This window comes from Lepisma saccharinum, chromosome 3 (genome assembly GCF_977018435.1).
Source record: "Lepisma saccharinum chromosome 3, izLepSacc3.1, whole genome shotgun sequence".
Lineage (NCBI taxonomy): Eukaryota > Metazoa > Arthropoda > Insecta > Zygentoma > Lepismatidae > Lepisma > Lepisma saccharinum.
Genome location: NC_139231.1, coordinates 68,474,472 through 68,500,469, shown reverse-complemented (window position 1 = coordinate 68,500,469; position 25,998 = coordinate 68,474,472). Strand labels below are relative to the sequence as shown.

The 25,998-nt window shown below is 38.0% G+C and overlaps 1 protein-coding gene across 1 annotated transcript in view; it reads right to left on the bottom strand.

Annotated features, from left to right (window-relative positions):
* LOC145985102 (uncharacterized) overlaps positions 1–25,443 on the bottom strand; it is a 98,976-nt gene extending 73,533 nt beyond the window's left edge. The window contains exons 1-2 of the mRNA XM_083118705.1: positions 25,061–25,443; positions 11,429–11,575 (exon numbers count right to left, since the gene is read on the bottom strand). Coding sequence (XP_082974831.1) covers positions 11,429–11,569 — 141 coding nt within the window. The 5' untranslated portion in view covers positions 11,570–11,575; positions 25,061–25,443. The remainder of the gene's footprint in view (positions 1–11,428; positions 11,576–25,060) is intronic.
* Between the last annotated feature and the right edge of the window lie 555 nt (positions 25,444–25,998).

The window sequence follows — 25,998 nt, the reverse complement described above, 5'->3', positions numbered from 1 at the left end:
CATGGAGCCATTCTTCGTGACATGGTGCACCGATTTCATGTCATGGGGTGTTTGTTGTCACATGTCCCTCAAATTACAATTTCTGGACTCTCACGTGGACTTTTCCCTGCAAAACCTGGGAGCAGTCAGTGATGAACACTGGGAAAAATTCCACCAGGACATTGCTGCTTTCGAAACACAGCTTCAGTGGAGGTTGGAACGGCAGTATGCTTGCTGCCTCTTGTTGGTCTATCATCAGGGAGACCACAGGAGATATATACAAGCGTAAATGCTCCACAATGTCATATTCGTAGGTATTGTTACTGTGTTTTCTTACTGTACAGTGTATTGTAATGTGCCTTCCACACCTACTTGTAGCAATGCATTAAGAGGATGTCCAATAAAATTGGTACGTGATAGAACCATATGGTTTTCATACTTCCATTCTGTGTCCTTTGTTTAGTCCAAATCACATGATTTCATCTAAAGGACAGAATATGTCTTCATGTGCAGTGTTATCAGAGCCAATAATTAATGCATTAATTCCTGGAATTCAAAGAATTCCCAGCAAGTAGCCACTCTTGATTTTTGCATTATTGTATTTTTTTTATTATTTTAGTGCAATGGTTGTTATTTTTCGCTAATCACGACAATGATTCTGATAGCTAGGTTGAACTGATTGACACTCCCGAAACAAGATATCCTCCTGAAGTGTATTGTGTAGTGTCAAGTAGCAAAGAAAGTGGGTATAAGCATTTTTAAGCATAAGCATATCCAAATAACATAAAATGCATTTAGAACATTATTAAAGCCTTTGATACATTGAATTCGTAGTAGAAAATATTTCTTATTTTGGAGAACAAATTGTCTTCGAGTCAACCTTTCAACTTTCATAATGCTGTGTAAAAATGATTCTGTATAAATAATTATCATTCCTCCTAGTTCGCATCAACTTAACGTGTAGCTTTCATTTTGTCCAATATAGCAGCCTCAGTGGCACTCGCATCTACCTACCAATGGTTATGGGCCCAACTCCCAACCAGGCCATGAATATCCTCCCCCATCTCACTATTAATTTCACCATCATCTACCCCACGGTCACAATTAGAGAAAAACTGCAGAAATTTGAAAGTAAGAAAAATAAATTATGAATTTTAATCCAAATTATTTCTTTCAAATTTAGAATATTTGAATTTTTCATTTTTAAATCCAATCCCCACTGCTTTCTACATCACACCTAGTCAACCTGCCACATGTATGAAAGAGCACTCTCCTATATATGCATGGACTGCTATACATACATGGGACTGCAATAATGTAGCCTTGTGACAGGGGTGAAAGATGGAAGCAAGTGAAGTATGAGGCTTAATTGGTCATGTTCAAGGAAAGGGAAACTTCCTGTCATCTGTGATTCTTAAGTAACAGTGCATTCTTACCATGGCAGAAAAGGTGACTCCATAAAAAGGAGTGCCTTCTCTCAAAATTTTTTACTTCTCAACGTAAGTAGTTTCCTCACTCCAACACTGCTACTTACTGCAACACTACACTGGGCGTGAAGTGCAGTGTGCAATGCATGGAGCATTTTCTGGACACTCAAATTGGCACATAAAAATAGGGAATAAGGAAACTAACACGTACAAGGTCTGTTCAAACAAAAACCAAACTCTCTGTGAAGTTTGCACATAAATTTGTTGGAAGAGGACAGACAGACAGTGCTGGTGTCTAGAGTGTCCTCAAAGTGGATGTCACCATAGCAACAGAGCGCTTAGTGTTCTGTCGTGGCACTACTTCTTGAGGCAGTTTTCAACATGGTGCCAATCAGAGTTCCTTTCTGCAAAGGGTGGTTCCTGCCTGCAAATGTTGCCACTTATAAATTTAAACTTTGAATCATCAGACTTCAGCTTGAGTGTCAACAGACATTGTAGGGAGGAAAGTTGCAGCGGAAATATTACCACCTCAAATACGAAGAACACTGTAAACATCCACAGGTATTTATTCGGGGGTGGTCCCTCTGATAAAACATCAATATTCTAAAAACTCTTTGAACGTATTGTGAAAAACATTGGAATACTCTATAAAACAACCTGCTCTGCAACACCATGTGAAAAGTGTGTGGGAAGTTAATATGCGCAAACCGCAGTCTCACTGTACATGAAGTTGCAGCATTCTTGAAAAGTGTGTGGGAAGTTAATATGTGCAAACCGCAGTCTCACTGTACATGAAGTTGCAGCATTCTATGTTAACATCATGCAACGATTACGAGAAAAGGTGCAGCGCATTAGGCCCCAGATGTGGCAGAACTAGTCCTGGATGTTTCATCACAATAATGCATGTGCTCACTTCTCATCTTTGTCCTGCAGTTTTTGGTAATGCACCAGTCACCTGTTGCCCCACAACCAGCCTACTTCCCTGATTTGGCATCAGCAGACAATAGAAGAGATCAAGGAGAATTTGCTACAAGAGCTACAGGCCATTAGAAATATGGAGTTCCAGCACGTGCAGAAAACTCATTCCAGGACTAGAGTAGTTTTCACGTTCAGAAGAGACAATGGCGCTTATGGAGAAACCGCACAGTGTTGCCAATACAGCGCTAGCTCATGTTGCCGGGAAATGATGACCTTCCTTCACAATGAAGGTGTTACATATTTTGTATATATAATGATAATTATATGTAGTTATTAACATTAATATTATACTGTGAACGTTACAGTTACCCATTTTACTATGATCCATTGCGCTCACTACACACCCGAGTGTAATGCACGAATATGACACTTCAGAAATCACTTAAAAAAGTAAAAATCACCAAGAGCTCACACAACTGAAAACACTTTTTCGGGAGAGGGAAAAAGTCTAAACAGACCAAAGCAGATCTCTCACTCAAGTAAGGGGACCCTGGCACATGGGTTACCCAAACAAACAAATGAGTTATGGCCCACGTGAACTGATAAGACCTGAATGACTCAAGCAAGGCATGTCATATTTCTATCTTGAAGCCCCATATTTTGTCACGTGTTGGAAAGCCTTTCAAAGGTTAATATGGTGTCTATGAATTTATGTGTACCTTGGAAACTGAAAGGTGATCTTCATTAATGTCCACAGTAATGTAAACGAAAACAATGTGTATTTGCCACAGCACTAATGTTGCTCACAACAGCAGCATTGGAAATAATTGTCAATTATTAAATTTAAGTAATTTCAATTCTATTATAACAAACTGCATGAAGTTCATATTTTTACTGAATGGAAATAAAATAACAACTGGAAAACTTGGTGGTGATTAGCCGGAACGCTGCACTGAGTCAGCTCAACACTGTCAGAAAACGTCTCCTTACTTCGCGCGTGGTTCGGGTTAAAAAGGAACTCCAAATGCATGGAAGTAATATTTTTGGGAACCTTTGAGTGGTTATAAAAAATAATTTCATTATTTTCTCCACAACTTTGTCGCTGGAAGTTTTTACTTGGAATTACAGAACAAAAAATTGCCAGCGACTACATTTTCTACTGCACGAATATAAAAAATCTCCACATACTTTATTTGAATATTTTTTAATGCAAATATGCTTTAAAGTATTGATAAATTCTGAGTACCACCGTCACCTATGACAATTAAAAAACAGTGTCAATTTTTTTCATAATGAAAGCTTCAATTTTACAGCATGTTTCAACGTTAGGAATGAAAACAATGTAAAAATTGTGTTTTCACAGAAAATTTGAGTTTTTAATTTATCTAAAATTATGTAAGCAAGTTACCAGTTTTTTGTGTTCACCATCGTATTCTCTACAAAATTTCCTGCAAAACTGCAGGTACCGATTTTACTTAAGCTAAATTTGTAAATCCAGAAATTTGACAACATCGCGCTCGTAATTTCCCATAAGAAAAGCATTGCCCATAAGAGCCCATTGTGTCTTCTGAACGTGAAAACGACTCTAGAAGAAACTCTGGGAGCAGTGTGTGCACAGTGGAGGGAAGTACTTTGAAGGAGACATGTCCAAATAGCTGGTGAATATTACCATTTTCTCAATTTTATAAAAGTTTGGTTAATTTTTAACAGCACTTGCACAAGGGACATTCTGTATGCTCTAATACAGACCCCCCACCACTTGCAGCAACCTAAGTTTAACATTCTTAGAAAGTATGACAACTACATGCAAAATTACATTACAGTTTAACATATCATAGGTTGTCAAACTAGAGAATCTGTAGGATGGTGGTGAAAATGGAAAATTGCAAAGATTGTACTTTGCAGGTACAAACACTTTAAAATTATAAAATCGAAAGAAACTAATGGGGACTTCGTACAAATTATAAGACAATCTGCTCCACGAGTTCAAATGTGGCAGTCTTTTGACAAGATGCCAATGCAGGTGACCAATGTGTGACATGGTGATGGCAGACGAGTCACAGTCAGGTATTTAGTAGAGTAGGCAGGGTTATCAATCATAACATATTAATGAAACATTTGTGTATGACTGAAGTTGCAACAAGACTGATCCCTCAAAACTTGACTTCTGATCAGAAGCAGAACAGCTAAATGTACAATGAAATTTTGAATCATGGGTCCACACCCCTGACCAAGAATTCATACAAAGCTCAATGTTGTGGAAACACACCTTTTCCCTCACCCCAAAGAAATTTATAGTGTTCAACCATTAGCCAGAGCCAGAAAGATGATGGCAACGGTAGCCTTGGATGGTAGGGGGTTACTGCTGTTAGATTACCTGCAAGAGGGAGCCAACGCTAGTGGCGAGAATTGGGCTGACATAATGCCAAAATTGCAAGCCACAAGGGGGAAATGTTGCCCTGTGAGGTCCTGATGCATCAGGACAACATTCCTTTCTACAGGTTGGGTTTTGCAATGGTTGCCATTCAAGCTGCTGAATTTAAATCTGTGGAGCACCCCTCACCCCCTACTCACCCAACCTTGCCACAAGTTACTTCCACCAGTTTCCAAAATTTAAGCAACATCTCCATGGACAGACTTTTCCGGATTACAATGCCATCATGAATGCTGTCGATGCATGGTTTAGCAGGAGGAAAATTTATTCCAACAGGGCCTAAAAGCTTTGGAGAGGTGATGGACAAAGTGCATTGAAAGGGTAGGGGATAAATAAACATTTTCATCTCTGACATTTTGTTTTGTTGAGTATCTGAGCATACTGAACACCCTTTGTACCTGAAATTGTTATAAGTGTTTCTTAAAGAATATATTAGGCTCAAAGTTCACCCCCCCCCCCCCCCAACTTCCCAAATAAGAACCCTGGGTATGCTGCTGCCCTATTTCGTGCTCACAGGTACATTCAATGATTTCACATGCAATGTGAATAATTATTAAATGTAATCATGACTAACAATTCAATAGGTTTAGGGCCAGTTTTTCAATGTCCTGTTAATCTTTCTGTTAACTAACTGCCAGTTGGAGATAACAGCCAGTCTTAACCAGCACCAGGTTTTTCAATGTGAAAGTAACTACCAGTTAACTAAACCATGGTTCGTTCTCCAAAACAGTGTGTTGGCAATTCTGAAGCACGGAAATTACAGGAAATCGACCTGCGGGCCATCTGTTAGTATAGTTTCAAACCGCGTCGACTGGCACACAGCCTGGCGTTTAAATGTAGAACTACAAGCATTGTGAAAGGATATGAACAATGGCTGCGCATCCATTTTGTATGCTTACGAAATAAATTAACTAAAGACAGCACTGCAAATTTGGTTTTCTTCTAATAAAGGCCAATTCCACGTGGGGGAAATCATGTTATGAGGCGCAAGCGCAGATACTTTCTTGTAGAAGAAACGTGAAGAACTCGAAAGTCGAGACATTAATAATAACGGTTTGTTGATATAAACACTATTATTATTATTAATATGTAAATATTGTACATTTGACTGCATGCTTTGAACCTCTCTATGCATGTTGTTGAGCAAAAAAACAACATGTTAATAGTAAGCATGCTTTCTAAACTTCTAAAAATAATTTTAAAATTTACTGTAATATTTATCCGAGAAGATCATTCAACAATAAAGTGTGAATTGAATGCAACACACGTAATAAATAATTGACATGAAAAAAAATACCCATGACCAGGACTCGAACTCTTATTACAAAACACAACACGCTCCGAAAGCTGGTGTCGCAAACAACTACACCAAATTACCGATTGGAGATTATCATGCCTAGTAGACCGGATATCCTGACCACAAATTCTCTAACACAACCTTGCCCGCGAATTCTAGCAACTATGCTGCTTAATTTCCATATTTGCATGGACGTTGGTAAGCTCTGCCAAACAAAACACGTATTTTTCTGTACCAATTTGAAAGTTTTATGAATCATATCTTGTTTAATCTGACATTGAAGTTGCGAGTGTGGAACTTTGATAGCTGCACGAGGCATCCATGTTGCTTCGTAACTTCCAATTAGGCTGGTAACTGCAAGAAGAGCTACCAGTAAAGATAATCACCACCAGAGTTCCAGTTACGAGCTAACTGTACATTGAAAAACCAAAATTTTCACTAACTTCCAGTTACGTGCTAACATGAACCTTAACTGGACATTGAAAAACTGGCCCTTAATGAATATAAGGCACAAATGCATATACAACACCAAGGACTGAAGAAATTCCCCTACCCCACTTGAAGAGGTCTGACCATAACAGACCCTTTTCCATGAAGGGCAGGGATTGTAAACTTGTGATGTCACTGTGGAAGCAAGATTTCCCTCTGCCTTGATAAATTCATTTGAAAATGACGAGGTGTCAATATTTTCCAATAGTTGCAACAAATTATTTGACTCATCATATGGTTTACTTTATTTCTGGGGCATGGCTTGGACGTAGGCACTTCTCTAGAAATATATTTCGGGAAGGGTTCTCTGACACTGGTCAATTATATCATTTGTAATAGCAAAATTGTCTTGATATTACAATATCTGCTAATAATACTATATGAAGGGTTCAGGTATAAAAAGTGGTTAAGTGAAATTTTGGTCAGGTTGAGTTCATTAAGAAAAAAGGTTATTAGAAGCTATAAAGTAAAAAGTAAAGTGCTCCCCTGTGCTTATCACCATGCCATGAAGGCATATAGGGGGTGTGGGGGTAACGCCCCACACTTTCTTGATCCGGTCGTGAGTAGGGGTGATGTGATCAGCATCACGCCCCTGACTGCCTTTACCCCCCAGGGTTTCCACCAGGTAACCATGTTATTCGATGCTGGGTGGGTGCCGGGGCCACTTCCAACGTTGGTCCTAGGTTTGATCCCCGGCCAGTTCAAATCCGGGAACTTTTCTAATGGCCGGGGATCGAACCCAGGACCTTTAGCATGGTAGTCACACGCGTTACCAACTGAGCCACCGCGGCCACTATACTGTAGATAAACTGTTTTCGTGTTGGGTTTACCAATTTCACAAGGCTTCACCGAGTCCAATAAAGCATGCATGTTCATCAATTTCATGCAATTATCACTCATAATTGCGATTAGCCAAAAGTGGCAGAAACGCGATAACATGACAAAGTAGACAGAAATAGATAAAGAATAGGTAATACTTGTAATAATTATGGATTATTGTGTGAATAGAGGCAGAGAACTGCGGTGATTTAGTCTGTAGGACATCTAACTGCTACGACACCAAGTTCGATTCCCCATGTGGTTGATCTAGATAGGAAGGGGTTGATGAAAGAAAAGTAGATTTTCTTTTTATTCGAGAGTACTGTCTGGTACTAAAAATAATGCAATTTTTCCTGAATTTTCTAGTTTTTTGGACATATTTTCAAAATTCTGACTTTTCCAGGCTCTTTGAGGTCAGCAGGAATATGGATGTTATGAGTTATAACTAGTTCTTCAAAGTATGTTTATCCAGATCTGAATAATCGTATATCCATATAATTTTATCTGGGCTTTGCAAAATTTAGCAACTTTCTAAAATATATTAGCATGTTCATTGATCAGGTTCATCAGCTCTGCAGGTTTGTGCAAAATAACGACTTCCCAGTGTAATCTGGTGAAACCTCTGATGAACGTTTGCAAGTTACAAAACATCTGCATCTGAAATGTCTCTTCATTGGGTGATGCATAGTCTGCACATAAGAATTCCACAATGCTGGGGCTCTCTGGCTTTCAATTGTCCTCGTGCTGGGTCAACAAAAGTTAGAGGGCTCTCACCAGATATTAAACTCAGATCTGTTAGTTAACACCAAAGGTAAAAACACTAAGAAGTCACAATAATTGCGTAAAGAGCCCATAGTGGCCCTCTGTGAAAGCCTAAATGCTACCAGAATTTTTAAGTATCTATGTGACTGAGTCTGTATAACAGAGATGTCAGTTTTTATTATTGCACACAAGTAAATACGCAAGTATATTGGTGAAACGCCATATTACACTTACACCAAATATAAAGCACCAAAATAAAGATGGAAGTCTTGTAACTATTACGGTATGTCACATGAAAATTTAGGGTGGCCTGGATATGGCCCACACCCTACTTTCAGCTGCCCTGTCTATCAAGATGTCTAGTTTATTTAGCATCACCTTTCTGCCACCTTTGGCTAATTGCAACAATGAGGATGAGTGATGATTACATGAAATTGATGAAGGAACACTCACAAAGAACACCAATGTCCAGGATGGAACTCAAACCTGGGAACTGTGGTGGCAACTAAGTTTCCACTGAGCCAGCTATGCAGATATCTATTGTAAAATTGCTATTCATTTTCCAGAATTCATATTGCAAACAACATATTGTCACAATCAAATTATCTCCCACTTGGATAATCTCTCTGATCTAATTAGCTATATCAGCAGTTCCCAAAGTGTGTGCCACGGTGCCCTGGGGTGCCGTGGCTAGATTACAGGGGCACCGTGAAATGTTCCAATATTTTCACTATAATGACACTTATACCAAATATGTGCTTATTTAGTACTTTTTACATGTAAAATGTTTCTGGATTTGAAATGTGATTATTTTTTAAAATAAGGCAAGCAACCTAACCACACTAACTAAACATTGCAAATGCTAGATAGGCCTACATTCTGACTTTGGCACCATGGGAAAATCTTGTAAACACTAAGGGTGCAGTGAAACGAAAAAGTTTGGGAACCCCTGATCTATAAGATCCAAATATCAAATGTGCACAAACTTGTTATCTGAATTTCATCACCCTGGTTATCACCCACCCAATTTTGAGTGTTTTAGCGATATATGAAATACTGGGAAAACTTGATTAGCGATATATGAAATACTGAGAAAACTTTAAACAAAATGAAAGTACCAGCATTTGGTCAAGATGAAAATGAGTAGAAGGTGAAGTCAAAAGTGATATGGGAGGCAGCTCAGAAGTTGTATCAGATTTCTCATAACATTCGGTTTCAGACTTGAGAGGACCACAAAAAGGATCTGTGTGTTAGAGAACCTATAACGGATGTGGAGATAATGTTCCAGGGATTCTTGATAGATGCTACACAGCATTCATAGAATTTCAAAAGAGCGGTTGTTTGGGGGGGAAAGAGCACTTTGTTCTCACTACAAAAATTATAGTCAATATAATGGAACTCCACTGGTATTTTAAATTGGCAGCTCAAACTCTAGTATCCATAATTTTTAATCCAACAATAAGATTGTGAAGATTCAAAACCTGACCCACAAAAGGGAGTTCCACCTATGTATATAATTCATCATTTTTGTGAGTAGCCAAAAGTGATAGGAAAGTGATGCAAAGAAAGAAAAAAAATTACAAATCACTCAAATTATGCCAATTCTGTTTGTTCACAGAACCACAAATTATGCCAATTCTGTTTGTTCACAGAACCAATGTGGCAGAAATTTCCCTTAGCCATAGACCAGATATTGTTAAACTCCTGGAGCCATGGAGCTACTGCCAACATTTGAAAATGCATGGCAAACTACCAAGGGTAGAATGAATTATTTAAGTCAATATCTAAAATTTTGTAATGAAGTTAATCTATTTAATAGGTGGATCAGTCAATAAAAAAATTACATCCTGCTAAACACACTTGCAAATTCTTTCACTGGAAAATTCAAAATCTTCACATCTTTACAAGTATGAGACATCCAGAAATCACTTTAGAGTGATTGCAGTCCCGTACAGTCAGGGAAGGCAATATGAGTATGTTGCCCTAAGCTACGGATTGTTGGTTCAAAGCATCCACTGAATATATGGCTAAGGTGCATTCTACAGTGGAATATGGTAGCTACTGAAACCGATCATTTAGGCAGATGGACATGACTGACAGCATGTATGTGGGTTGGAGATTTAATAGTGGCAACACTGCTGTGTATATGCCATGAAATGGAACTGGTGCTTCTCGCTTACACCACAAGTTAGTTTGATACCTAACCTATCTTCCAGTAAATGAACTCTTCCATCCAACACTGGGCCCATTCGCAGTGACGAGAGGAATAGAGTATTGTTGGAGTTGGTGAACTAAAGTTGTGCAGTCGCAACAATGTTTTTGAGGCAGGAACAGCAGAGTTTGATAGAGATTGAATGTGCCCACGGCCATACAGCATGACAGTATCATCAAGGTCTTCATGAGGTGTGCATTGAATCTGCGTTGCAAAAGAGGCCAACACTTTCTGCTGAATCCTCCCATCATCTTGCAGGACAATGTTCGGGTGCATGAAGTGCAACCTGTGGCTGATTTGTTAGCTCAATGGGGCTGGCAAGTGGCCTACCATACCCCAGACTGACAGCTTTGATTGCATCCCTAAGATGAAGGGCATTCACTTCTGAACTGTTTCAGAAATTCTACAGGCAATAAACCGCTCCATTCCAACCATCAGCAGAATAGGCACTGCTACAGGTATACTACGACTTCCACGTTGCTGGCAATGGTTGTACACAATGTTGGTGACTACATCGAAGGGTTGTAAAAGTTTCACAGAGGTATATCTCTTGTATCATTTGTTGAAATTATAATTTTTATTGGTATGCACGTGACATCAATGTAAAGTAAAGGTTTAGTTGTGCACAAGAGAATAATTCTGATGTATTGGATGATTGTTATTGCTTTTCCAAATACTGTCTTCTGCCTATGAGAGAGGGGATGGAGGGAGGGTGCATTAGTATGAAGTGGCAATATTGCGAAACAATTTATCTGCACATCCCAACACCCCCATCCCAAATTTTCACATAAGCCTGATTTATGGTAATTTTTGTGCAAAATTTATTTACACCCCCCCCCCCCCCCAAACAGACGTGTGTGGGTGATCACTGGCAACACCTGCAGTGCATAGTCAACCACCATATAATTGCAATCAAAGAGTTTGGCAAACTTTGCCATAGATAGATGTGTCAGCCTTAATACAATCAGATAGGTGTGCCTGGTTCAGCAAATTCTACCTTTAACAAGTAATTCTGCACTCTGTTCAGTTTAAACTTTCATATTTAGACACACACTGTACATAAATTCCAAGAATATCAAAAATAAGCTTACCTGAACATGGTCCCCTTGCATGCCACCATTGGCTGCCTTATCCTCATCAATATGCTCCAGCTTTCCATCTTCTCCAATTTCTGGAGTTTTCTTTGGCGTCGATGTGATGTCCACAGACCTTTTACTCTGCTTCACACCCATTGTTATCTGGAAAAAAATAGAAACCAGAAGTCTTTTAGCTGTTGCAAATTTAAGAATTACTACAAATTTTGTTGGGAAAAGGCACTGAAACAGAAGGTACTAATTTGGGAAGCAGAATGCCCCAAAATTTACTTTAAGAACTCTAGCTAACATGACATAAAATTTAACAGTGTACATGGTTACGGTATATAGTTTTAAAATTTCTGATGATTGGAAAGTTACTTTTAGATAAAATGTGCAAACTGGGAGGCAGAATTCTTCCATGCCCCCTTTATCAAACTAAATTTGATGAATCAGCAATAATTTCAATGGTTTTCAACTATTATGTTTACTTTTATGTCACAGCGTGCCAAAGTATGAAGCAAAATAGTTGACGACACCTCAGGTTGGGAAATCAACCAAGATCAGTTGGCAACTGATGCTCCTCATTAAACATCTATCCTTATTTCCATATTGAAACATATCTTGTAAGGTGATCAGCATGATGCTTCAAAAACCCTCAGATGTCACTTCAATGCCTGACGGTGCAAGGAACACACTGAATAGTACTGTGAAGTTCAGAGTTCCTGAATTTAAATCCAAGCAAAGGTTTTTTTTTTTTTTTTTAGTCAAGTTAAATCTTGTGAGGTACCGATTTAATTCGCCACAAAAATGTGAAGGAAATTTACCCTGAATATACCATCCATGTAGGTCTTTCTCTTGCATAAAAAAAATAATAAAGTTAAGATACGATGTTCAATTCCACACCAAGTTTACAATGATCAGACACACAGAGCCATCAAATAGCATGTTAAGATTCACATACCTTCTGTCAAAAAAGTACCGGGAATTTGTAAAAAATATTTTTTTCCGTACGTTTGTAGCTCTGAACTTAATTACTATGCCAAACATGAGCGCAGTCTCAACAAGTTTGTTTACAGCAGCAGGTTGAATCAGTCCACTTCAGTAGTGCATCACGAGTTTTACAATGAACGAGATTATTGAACAAAGAGTTTGCCTTAAATTTTGTGTTGCGAACTGGATTTCGTGTGCTGACTCGCTAAAAATGTTAGAAAAGACTTATGGTCAGTGCTTGAAATTTTTTCTTCAAAGCTCTGAAAATCAGGCACCAGGAAAACACCTACTATACCTGCCGCAAAATTAGTTTGGTATTGAGAGCTGAAGGAACACATGTCACGGTGTTGCCATATCATGCGGTACGGTACGCAGTGCAGCCGTCTGACGTTGTGTCGGAGGAAAACGTGTTACAGGGTGGCTACAAACAAGCAGAAATGAAATTCCCTGACTTTTCCAGGTTTTCCAGGACAAAATTTACATTTTTCCCTGACAATTACAAAGTTAACTAAATCGATTTTTTTGCAAATATAAATAATAAACTCACACAGATCCACGTATGGTTTTATTAAGTACCAATATTATCTTCTATGAAATTGACTTAATTTCTCTATTCTCTATGATTTGAATTCAAACTGCATAATAGTGAATTTGAAAAATTATTACAATTCACAAGCTAGGGAACGATTACGGAATTTTTCATATGCAGTAAGTTTAAAATAAAATACTTGATTATTTTTAAAGTTACGACTAAATGAGATAAGAGTGAAGAGTGATTGATTAAGAAATACAATTTGTAATTTATCAGTCTCCTTAGCTATACATTCTCCGTATTATATGTTGATATTTCCACTGAGGTTTGGAACCCTCTGCTTGCAAGAACCATGAGTGCGGACTCATTTTTCAATGCATAAAGCTACTTCTCTCTTCTCTGTAAAGCAAACAACTTAACTCTTGCATATAAGTGAAACAACTGAATCTAACAAAATAAAGTGTGTGAAACTGACAATATGCAGTTATACCATTAATACTGACGAAAAGGGTATGTAGGTATTAGAAATTGAACACAAGGAATTTATAGAATTGCATTGTATAGGTACCTGATTTAGCTAACCACACATTAAAACAGGAACACACTAATAATAAAAGCTTCTGAAAGTTCATATACGAGGGGCATCCTGAAAAAAGCTCCTCCAAAGGTGCCTATACGCAGCACTAGTGGTCGGAGAGCTACACATCTGGTACAGTTGCAATGCAGCCGTTTTAGGACAGTTCTAGGTTAAAGATTGCAGCTCTCATACAGTCTCCCACCGACTGCGATGTAACCTACATTGCACGCTCAGAATTTGGCACAGAGCCACCAGCAATCGTGTCAGGTGTGCAGACCGGACGTCGTGAATGATAGTATGGTCAGACGATGGTGCAGACAATTCACGGAAGGCCAATCGAATGTGCACAACCCCATACAGCTGAGTACACACGGGTACTTTGCATCACTTCAGGTGAGAGATATTGGACCACTCCCCGTACAGACCTGGCCTTGCATGTACCGACTTTCATCTCTTTGTTTAACTGAAGAGGTTTCTGGCAGGGCAAGGATTTGACAGCTACACTGCGGTAGAGATAGTTCCAGTCTTTTCTGTCAGACACATATACCATGGGCATACAAAATTTAGTGCCGTGCTAAGACAAATGCCAGAACGACGGTGGTGATTATGCCAAAAATTAGGTTAGGGCTCACTGTTACTAATGCAATAAGTTACAACTGATATTCTTGTTTTATTTATGCCTAATCGGTAAGGACCTTGATATTTTGTTATTTTTTAAAAAATTGGTGTATTTTCTTATTTTTTATTTTTTACTACACGGTGTTATTTGCCCCAAAATTCACGTTTTCATTTTAGCGCATTTTCTGGCAAATATCTGAAATTATACCTTCATGGTGTTTTTAAACTACTGTTTCAAAGTAAGTCAAATGGCTTACGCCTCTTCGTGAGAGTTTGATATCTTCAAAGTTATTTCGGGAAAGTTATTTTCCATACCCCTTTTTTAATTTTAAGGTAAGGATTTTAGATAATGGAATTTTCCCCGTATATATACTGAAGGGTGCATAATGACCATAAGTGGCGACGCACCCAAAAAATTAAAATTAATCAATCTCACGTGACAGATACCGATACATTATGGCACCAAAAATTGGCATTATGTTTCTTTCACTTGTTAAGTTGAAAAAATCGTGGGAAATACATGATTTAATGTGGCTGTCGGAATTATTCCATGTACGTATAACTCTATAGTTTACTCTTGAGTAAAATGTTGGAAACCTTGCATGTTCTACATACACAAACATGGCCTACAAAAGACAAGAATGTTGGATTTCATGGAATTTTTCGTTGTTTTAGGTCATTTCTTTAAAAAAAAAAATCGCTAAAAACGCCAACAATTCACATTTTATGCCAAATTCACATTATTTCGAACGGGCGAAAAATGTGTCCAGACATCATCACTAAACATAACTTCGCAGCAATTACCATTTTTCACAGTTTTCGCGTTTGCGAAAAATCAATGTCCCTACTAATTGGAAATTACTTTCTGGCCACCCCTCGTATAAATCAGTAGATGGCAAGTGAAAATTTAGCAGGGCTGGCAGAGAAAAGTCAATGCTTGAAGAAAGTGATTTGCTTTTATGATTGAATGATTCGAGTAAATATGATATTAAAATATTTACGTATCTATTATTAGTATTTTATTTCATAATATTGGACATTAACCTTACTCAGTGAGAGATTAATGACCATCTCTCATGAGTTTAAACAGACAGGAATTTACAGTGTTGCAGTAAATTTGATGTTGGGAGCATGCACTTGCCAATTTTTATAACTTTCACTAATGCAGATTTATGTTTCACTTTTTCGTGATAGTATTCAATATATATTCCATTTGGTTGGATTCTTCTTGATATCTAAGAATAGTGCAATGTCATTGTAAACGTATGTTAACTTGTGCAAAACCAGTAATACGTCAGGACGATGAAAGAAAACCTTCGTAAGCACTGCTACATTAAATAAGGTGAAGTGAGCCAGAAGAGTAATAAAATTCCAGTAGCATATTTGCAGTCTAAAGCTCTTCTTGTTTATGCATTCGATTTTTGGTGGATGTTGCAGTCCATGCAATTTCTGTCGCATGTTGTAGTGAGATACTTTGTCGGGTGGCGATATTCGACAAAAATCGTATGTATCAATGGAACCTATTTGTTTCCATGTTCCTTCAGTTTGCCCAACAAAATGCCTTACTACGACATCCGACAACTATCGGACGGCGCCACCTGCTCTTATCCCCTCCATCTGTTGACAAGTCCTCTTACTACTCCCATACGGACAAGAAAAAAAATATAATTCAATGCATTTTCCACGTAATATTTACTCCCCCGATGATACCATATGGTATCATCAGTGTAAGGTCGTACTCGCCCGATGATACCATATGGTATAATGGTGCTGATTACGAAATGAATGTGCTTTTTGGACCTTCAAACACTTAAGTTTGGGTGGAAACTCTGACACAGGTCTAGAGCAAGCCTGGGAAATTCATATTGATGACCAACCTCCCCCTTCTCTGCAACATATCCATGCCACATTTCCGAAGACTTTCACATTTTGGCTCATTATTCAACTTGTATGGCACCCAGGAACATGAAACATGTTTCATTCTCTTTCGACATGTCCATTCTTTGAAGAGAATACTAAGGTTTGCACCTTATCCCCAAAATAGCAGGGGAAGTAGGGGCAAACTCCAAATTTTTGTTTTTTCCATTGCAATTCGGAGGTCGTGCCCCCCAGCCCCCCTTCCTCGGTCCGGCGTTCTGAATTGTACACGGTTGCATGCTATGATGTTTTATCTGAAAAACAAAACTTATCTGAAGTAGATTTCTCCCATAGTGCCCGAATTATAACAATTTTCTTCCAAAAATGCAAGTTACATATTTTTCGTAAAAATAAAAAATCACATTTTGACTTATTATTCAACTTGTATGGCACCCAAGAACATGAAACATGTTTCATTCTCTTGAGAAATGTCCATTCTTTGAAGAGAATACTAAAGTTCGCGCCTTCTTCCCAAAATAGTGGGAGAAGACGGGGCAAACTTCAGATTTTTGTGTTTTTCTATTGAAATTCTAGGGTCGCGCCCCCCAAACACCCTTCCTCGATCCGGCGTTCTCAATTGTACACGGTTGCATGCTATGATGTTTTAGCTGCAAAACAAAACTTATCCGAAGTAGATTGCTCCCATAGGGCCAGAGTTATAATAATTTTCCTCCAAAAATGCAAATTACATATTTTTTGTAAAAAAAATTAATCACATTTTGGCTTATTATTCAACTTGTATGGCACCAAAGAACATGAAACATGTTTCATTCACTTGAGAAATGTCAATTCTTTGAAAATAATACTAAATTTCACGCCTTCTCCCCAAAATAGTGGGAGAAGAGGGGGCAAACTTCAGATTTTTTGTTTTTCTATTAAAATTCGGGAGTCGCGCCTCCCAAACCCCCTTCCTCGGTCCGGCGTTCTGAATTGTACACGGCTGTATGCGCTGATATTTTAGCTGCAAAACAAAACTTATCTGAAGTAGATTGCTCCCATAGTGCCCGAGTTATAACAATTTTCTGTTCCCGTGCAGAGTTCCATAACAATATCTTTAAATTAAATTTAAAAAAGGTTAATGAAGATGAAATTCCCTGACATTTCCCTGACTATTTTTGACACCTCAAATTCCCTGACTTTTCCCGGTTTTCCAGGTTTTCCAGGTCTGTCGCCACCCTGGTGTTATGAAAAGGAACAACAATGATGAAATGAGTTATTGTTTTTCGAGGAAAACTGAATAACAATGATGGATGCGTTATTGTTTTCTCTCTTCATTTCCATCTCCCTTACAACATGAACGAACTAACGAAACAAGCATTGTTTACAGGTTACCTTTTCAATCCATTCTGAAAATATTGAATATATACACTTTCAATAATCATTTCTTTACGAAGTCTCTATTAAAGTCTGCCCATCTTTCAATTATACCGCAACTGTATTGCATAAATTCCAGTTGGTGAGGCATCTGACATTTACGTGGGAGACCCACGGTGGTTTGGGGAACTCTTTCAAATATCCTTAGCAGGCCTCCCCGATGGCGTAGTGGTAACGTCGTCGCCTTGTAATCAAGGGGCCATGGTTCGATACCCGGTGGAGGCACATGGCACAGTAGTTCGGATCCCACCAACTGTAGGTCCAGTCCCGATTAGCCTTCCCGTGCATAAAGTGGACTTAAAACAACAAATGAATCAATCAATCAAATATCCCTAGCGGCTCTGGAGTCGACTCAGCCCAAATGAGTACCTATGGCAAACCTAGGGTAAAGGCGGTTGGTGAACCACATCACTGCATCACCTCCATAATATGGCCTAGGTCGAGGTCGAGAATGTGTGGAGCCCTACCTCCACATCCCCATATGCCTCCATACTTTACTTTATTTTGCGTCCATTAATTTTTTTGTATGAGAATCCCAGAGATTTTATGACACTCCATAAAGATGTTTTCCCACCTTGAAAAAGTCCCGAATCTTTCAACGAAACGTGCAAACTGGAGTAACTAATTTTCTTTCTCAAACACTAACATGTTGAACAACACAACCTTTATCATAGAGATTGTTATTAGGGCTGAGCCGATATCACCATTTGCCGATACAGATACTTCTTTAATTTCAGTAAAATAACAAAGGCTAGTTACTGAGTCACAAAACTCAACACATTGTGACATTTTAAGTGAACTTCTTTCCATCCCAGAGGATGCACAAAAAAAAAAGTTCTTGAAATGTTGCAAGCATTGATAAAGTATTGCAGATACACCGAAAGAATCTGTATTATTATTATAAGTGACCCTGCCACAGAAAGTGGTAGTGTAAATGAAAGTATGTAGTGCTTATAGCATACAGCTTTCACAAGGAATGCAAAATAAATACAAATATAAACAACATTCTTATCATTTGGATTAACCTGGATAGGGAGGAAAAAGACTGAAAAATATACACAAATACATATATTTAACGCTCATCTGGCAGCTCTGTGCATGTCCTGCTGTCCATTTGCAATAAAAACAAGTCACTGCAGTGTCAGCATCTAGCAGTAGCCACACAGACTGGTAAGAGCACAAGAAGAAATTCCACAACCCTCCCTCCCACAGCAAGCGACATTCATCCCTTTCCCAGGAGCTTAGGAATGAGCCTAGCATTATAATAATGTTGGTTTTGAAAACGTCACGTTCTTAACCAACAAGTTTGCAAGCAAGAATTGGCAATGAATGGTTTCTATTATTTCCACATAGCATTGACCACCAGGTAGTTACATGCCTTGAATGTCACTTTTGGGCACAGCGCTTTCACTTTAGTCCTGCCCTTGAGCTTGTCATCTGCTTCCCAGGAGGATGCATCATTTTCAGAAATGTACATGGCATTCTTGTGCGGGACCCCAACCTGTCACAAGGAAGGGTGAACGAACCTTTGAAAAGGACAAATCTTGACAAATGAGTTGTTTCTCTTGGCCACTCTAGCCACTAAAAATCTTCGGTATCATCGCCGACCCCCATTGAGGAGTGGTTAGCACATCGTGCTACGATGCCAGGGGTCCCAGGTATGAATCCCGAGCCTGGGCATGGATGATTGTGAGTGTACATTCATCAGTTTCATCATATCACCACTTATTCCCATCTTTGCAAATTAGCCAAAAGTGGCACAAAAAGCAAAGTAAAGCAAAATCAATCTTTGGTATCTGAGACAAAAAATTGAGCCGATACTTACAGATACATCAGCCGATATCGGTATTGGCTCAGCCCTAATTGTTATTTTTCCTACTCCCTTAATTTTTTTCTGACATGGTGTTCAATTGTTCATCCAGCATGCTATGGATTAAACTTCAGTGAACAAAAGCCTGTCCTACATGTTATCCTCTACAGTTGAGAACTTTTCAGGTTCATGCTTTTCAAACTAGCTGTGAATTTAAAAAAAAAAGCAGCTCAAAAACTAATTGTTGCAGAGATATTAACTTTTACCCTCAGAATGACAGGACATCTAGCAGAGGTGAAACTTATACATTGTACCTCCCAATAATGAAAAAATTTACACAAAATCCATATTCAGCATGCCCTGTAGTTGCCCCAATAGACCAAAGTGGAACGAAATAATGTTATGTAGCAGTGGTATTCCTACAGCCATGCAAAGTTGTATTGAAAATAAGCAGACACTTCTTGGGGGAAAAAATAATCATGTATAAGAAAAGCAGTGTTCCCACCTTACAGAAAATCACTATAAAATACAACTGAGAACATGTAATGCCCATCCCCAATTTTAATAAAAAAACAACAAAATGTGCAAAATCTCAAATCCTAATTTTGTAACACTGAAAATTGCATTTCCCACTGGACCCCTAATTGCTGCACATTGTGAAAAAGTTGTGAAGACATGACTGAATTATCTGTACTTTTCAAGAAATGACATGCTAATTGCTGCTACTACTGATGGTTTCAATCAAAACCAGTTGCCCGAAAGTGTATGATTTTGGTGGTGTTGCTTGAAAGTAGCTGTCTTCAAAACATTATGGACCATCACCACCATTCGTAGGCTAATAAGCAGCAGAGCATGAATGGGGGGGGGAAATCACTTGCTTTAAGAAATACCTGTGGGAAATGTGCTTCCTCCCTCCCCCCTCCAAAACCACCTCATGTTTTTTTTTTCTGCCATGTCACACTGCATTGCTACTCACAAATCATATGAGAGGCAACCAGGAATCAACCAGTTTGCTATTTTTTTAAACTAGGCAAAACTCATATTTAGGAACCTGGTGGTAGCTTCAATTTTCAACACGAGAGCATGAACTATCTGAAGAGCTCTGGAGTAAAACATGGTGACATTTTTTGTACAGAGTTACAAAGTAAAAAGAGCCAACTTTCAACTTAGCATGTAATTGCCACGTCAAGCAATTTCTGTTGGACTCTGAGCCCTTCTAAAATTTGTAAACACAAAAACAACTTATCTACAGCATAGCTTTTAATAACTCAATAATGACTAATGTTACCCTTGCCCTTCGCCCTTCATTTCATTTTTCCTAGACTGTTTGATAATCAGGGAATTGTAATTGAATTTCTCTTGCCAAAAATCTAATGTGGCAACATAGCTCTTGAGCGCAACCAGAGACTAGTCAACTGTACAATGGGATCTGCTACCCGACAAACATTTGTGAAAGATTTTCGTTATCAAATATAACCTGCAACAAACTATAAAACATTAAAATAGAGAATCAAATGGAAAATTGTTAAATTTTGAGAATCCTGCACTGTACCATGGTTCACTCTCACATCTGAACATACAGATTTACAAATTATAAGAGAAATCTAATTTACGTGTATACCTACCACCTTGCAAAATACTGTGGGATGTGCAAAATTTCGTGAAATTTTATTACAAAGGTTCACATTTATAAAGGGAAATAATTTTGTTTTAGAAACTTGGAATAATTAATTTCCATTTAGAATTTTTCGAACCTCTTCATCTGTTTAGCTGGCTAAATTTTTGCCACATTCGTAAGTTTCAAGATATACAGCTGAAATTCTGAGATTTACCTCGCTTCACTTGGCAAATGTACAAACTTTACACTCAATTCAGGCTTGTCATAATGCAAAGAGGATATCACAGATTGTTCTTTCCCTGTGATGCTCAGACATGTCTCTGCTGATTCCAGAACTAAAAACGGAAATATAATTACCACAGGTTTCTTTTCTCCATTTGCATGATATATTCAAAATGCTTTGTATTATATACAATGATGTTTGGTTCATCATTTGTATTCAACCTTCCTAAAATAAAACTCAAAAGTTTTGATAGACTTGTCCATTGTTCCTTCCCACCCCAGAATCTCTCCCAAGTTCTTCCACGCTTAAGTAAAATAAATCAAATATTACATCATCTACCTTCTGAAAACCAGTCGTGAATGCAACTTGAACCTAGAACCATTGAGATAGACTACCACTACACAGATCTCACTTTGGTTTTACAAAATTTTTATGCTTAGCTGTTCAACATCATTACACTATTTTTTTGTTATCGCTGAGGCTTTGCATCACAATATACATGTGCTGCTATCGAGCTTTGGCTCTTTGCCTGCCTATTTCTGTTGGACAGAGGTTCAATAGGTTTCATGTGGGGACCACTCTAGATTACATCTATACTCTTTGGATATAAATGTATTTTCATGTAGTGACAAAAGCATCCTACTATTCCCTGTGGTAATAAAAAGAACTTAAATATCTTTTTCTGAAGTTTGGTGTGCCAGGAAACATTCAAAAGGAAAGTAATGGCAAGCACATTGCGCATTTAAATTTCTGCATGTGTTTTTTGTTTCATTATGATGCCACCTAAAAATTCATTCTGATGAAAAAAGGGAGTCTTCTCCAAATTTTATGACCTTAGTGTGAGCCTTTGTGTGTATGGGTTCAGTGTAATGGGGACTCTCCTTGTCAATTCTAGCGAAGACACTGATTCACATAATGGTTAGAATAAAGTGCTACTTATCCCTCAACCCTTTAGTAAATATATGCCTGCTGCGACCACAGCAAAACCTCAATCCCCCTCTCTACTTCCCCAGTTGCAAATTCACAAAAGAAAAGCCATTTTCTTCACCCATTTCATTTGACAAACTTCATCAGGATGTAGAGGATGTTAGAAGAAATATTTGTCCGCAATCATGGGGAATTGTAAAATCCTTGCCAATCAATTTCTTAAGAAAGTGATTTGAATAACAGAAGTGACTATTCCATTGAACACAGAACTATTTTAAGTCATCAGTAAAGAAGCACTAATACTATCAATATACATTGGATGATGGATTCCTATTTCTACCTAAAATAGCATTAAACAGAACTGGTAAGAATGAATAACTACAATAATATTCTGTTCAATACTTTGACATGTTAGATCACCCATGGAATTAATTAAACCAGCAGGATGCATGCTTTCTACCATAATAAAAATTGGGTAAATATTACCCACAAGCAAAATTACTTAAGCCCAAATTATAATTATTTTAAGGCATGTTACTTTATGCACTTTTGATGATACTATTTGGATTTGACAAACTTTTTCAGCAGTGGCAGCATTCTAGCCATTAAATTTGCAAGTCCAGTATCTAGATTGTTTTGATTTTGCAAATTTGTTTCTTCTAAGTAGGAGCATATTATATTAGAGAAATTAAAACATATGTCAACTGAGACAATATACAATAATTCCATAATGTTAACACGAAAAAAAGCAGGAATTGCCTTAAAAAGTAGCAAAATTTCCACAATCGCAATCTAATGCCATGAAAAGAGCAGGAATTACCTTAAAAGTCGCAAACTTTCCACAATAGCCATCTAATGCCATGAAAACTTATTTCAATAAAATCTAAAATGCTGAAAGAATGTATTCTTCTGAATGAAAGGTTGCCAACTACATTTATAAATCTATAGTCGGTTAGTTATGGGACTGGTGTACGTAGGAAAACTTAATATTTAATTTGATTTAACAACTATTATCTAGTTTCCCGCACACGGTGTCTGTCAATTTTCCCGGAGAATGACACTAGTTCCTTCAACACGCAAATACGATTCTTTCAATTTATTTTCGCACAATTCATAACGCCACAAATCTGCTGATATCTTGCAACAATAAGATAATTATTTGGTATGAACTCAACATCGTAAATCCATGTACGTGATAGCCGCAATTCATATTTTGGAATTAACAAGTTATTTTTGCTGGTTGGACTACCGTTAGCACATGGCCATCTTGATCGCTGGCAATGTGACAAAAAAAAGTAGGATGCTGTCCCCAAAAGATTTAATATATTGACCACCCGAAGCGAAAGCCTTGTCCCAAATTAAAGACATTGTGACATATGAAATAAAATTTAAGTTTATTCTTATGAAATGTTCTCCCAACAATCTGCACGTAATTTGCCGAAGTTTTAATATTGTAAACGTGCACTTTTTGCAAGACACTGGTTTTTCGAAAATACGTAAATGTTTTTTTATTAACATTCTTCTGTCGAAAGCTTCCCTCCTATGTGTAACCAGCCGCATATTTCCCTCCTCTTACTATCAAACACCACACAATGGCTGTCACTCCAGCCACGCCCGCAGCCCAGACATCTCGCCTGAGTCACACGCATGGTTGCCAATTGTCACAATTTTAAACCGTGTTTGCACTAATCGCAGGCCCTTTACAGTAAAATTTACTAATTAACGTAAGTACGCGTGGGGAAATGGGAAATCCCCTAACTATCCTACAAGTGCAACAAAAAAATTGAAAAAAATAAAAACATCTTAAAACATTCAATGATTTTTTTTTTACATATTAACAGTTTTTCGGAATAACAGCATATATATTTTCAAAGATCTCGCTGCGAACAACTTGCACGAATAGCGATAATTATTTTCTCTGTGCACAGACTTATTAATATAATTAGTATCAACAATTAACCCCTTAAATATCTGAAATCTGACAACCCATGTCGCATTTTCTTTGTGCTGTTGCTTAAAAAGTGGAAGACAACTCTGTTCAAACAAATTACAGACCTCAGACAATATGACAGTTCCAAACACTGCTAACGTAACTTTTTTCCCCGCAATGATTTAGACAAATTTCATCCGCCAAAAAAATAAGAACAATTCCTCTGGGCTTGCCAATAGCATGACAATTTCACCAGTCACAAAGCTATTATAATTTTGGATCCTCCCACTTTTCACACACCGGTTCTTGAACCCCTGGACCGTGAAAAGCGAGCATTTGTTTATGAATATATCTTCCAAAGCGTTCGGTAAATACAATGCAAAATAATACGGCAAGAACCGGTATACTAACATATTGACTTCGCGCAGTGCAATTTAATCCATGCACACGTTCTTTTCCACCCACACCATAGTTTCAATTTTAGATATATCTTTAGTGGACACATTTTATTTTTCAATTCATAGTTTGGAATAACCAATTAGTCAGGGCATTTCGAACTGGCAACGTTGCATGCTGGCCAACACCCTAGACAGCTGCACTACACATTCCAGATGGCAGATCGAACGTGTCACTACGATGTTCTCCCCCTGAGCACGTTTCACTACCAACTTAAAATACTAGTCTTGTATGAACACCGGTTTCGTTTGTGCCAAACATTCCTACATATCATGCCTACCCTAGTTATCTGAACATATTCCAGAGAACAGTTTAATGATTCAGCAATGCTCGTGGCACCGCTACAGCCAAACAAAGCAAATTCGCATTAGCATTACCGAATACTTTGACCACACAATTTTTCATATTAACCCGGAGCGAGTAGTTACAAATTGGTGTACATTAAATTAGTCAAAAAGCCATTTATTCAAATAAACGTGCACACAAATAAATTTCGTTGATCGGAAACTGGTTATGCACACTTCCAAGACAAAGGAAACTAGGAAATATTTATTTGTTTCCTTCACACGAATGCTGTAAAATTATTTCCCGGCATTCTGGATCCGGAAGCGTGCACAGAATTGAATTTCTAATTTTCACTTATAAATGTAATTCTGACTTAAAAGTTGTACTTACCTATAACACTTTAGAATTAATTTAACAGTCTTCTTCAACGAAATCACTAACACACGCTTTTCCTGCCAGGAAATATGGCAAACAACTTTTACACAAGAAAACGACCAAATCTCCCTCCACACATCAGACACACCCTCGATAGTTTCACGTGATACAAAACAATTACTGGCCCGCTTCAAATTTGAATTTACAGTTGTACGTTCGTGCGACTTCCTCGAATACGAAATGCGAAATGGCCTATCAGTGGATCACAAGAAATGTTGCAGACAAACGTTCTCCCTGCACCGGCACGTTCCTGTTTTGGACCCCACACAACCTTCGACTGAATCTACAGCAACGAGAATGGTCGTGCTATGTGCGTCTGACGAGTAATGTCATCGTTGGACAGTGCCCGCACGCAGCAACGGTTGCGCATTTGGCAGGGCTACCACTCGCCGGAACCGAAGATTTAAAATGAACATTTATCAACTAAAGAACTGATAATGCAGGTTAACATGTTTGTACAATTGAAACATATTGAGACCTCGGAATTTGTAATTCGTGTAACGGAAACGTATATTTACTTGAGTAATATTCCGAACGTTAGGAAACATCACAAATTGCCAAGTAAGAAAGAATACTGAAATCAACGCATTAAAAAATTTTCTATAATTTTTTTTTTGGCGTAACCAGTGACAACTCAAATCAAATAAGGAAGCTGAGTGGTTAGGATATCGCACTATGACATGAGGGGTCTCGGGTTCGAATCACGGCCTAGGCATAGGTGTTCTTTGTGTGTTGCTTTATCAATTTAATCATATCACTCATTCTCATTTTCGCGATTAGCCAAAAGTAGCTGAAAAGCGAAGAAAAATAAACGCAATCAAATAAGAAGAAAAGTATTGACATAAGTAATAAATTTGATAGCAGTTTAAGTATTTGACATAATAATGCAAAGC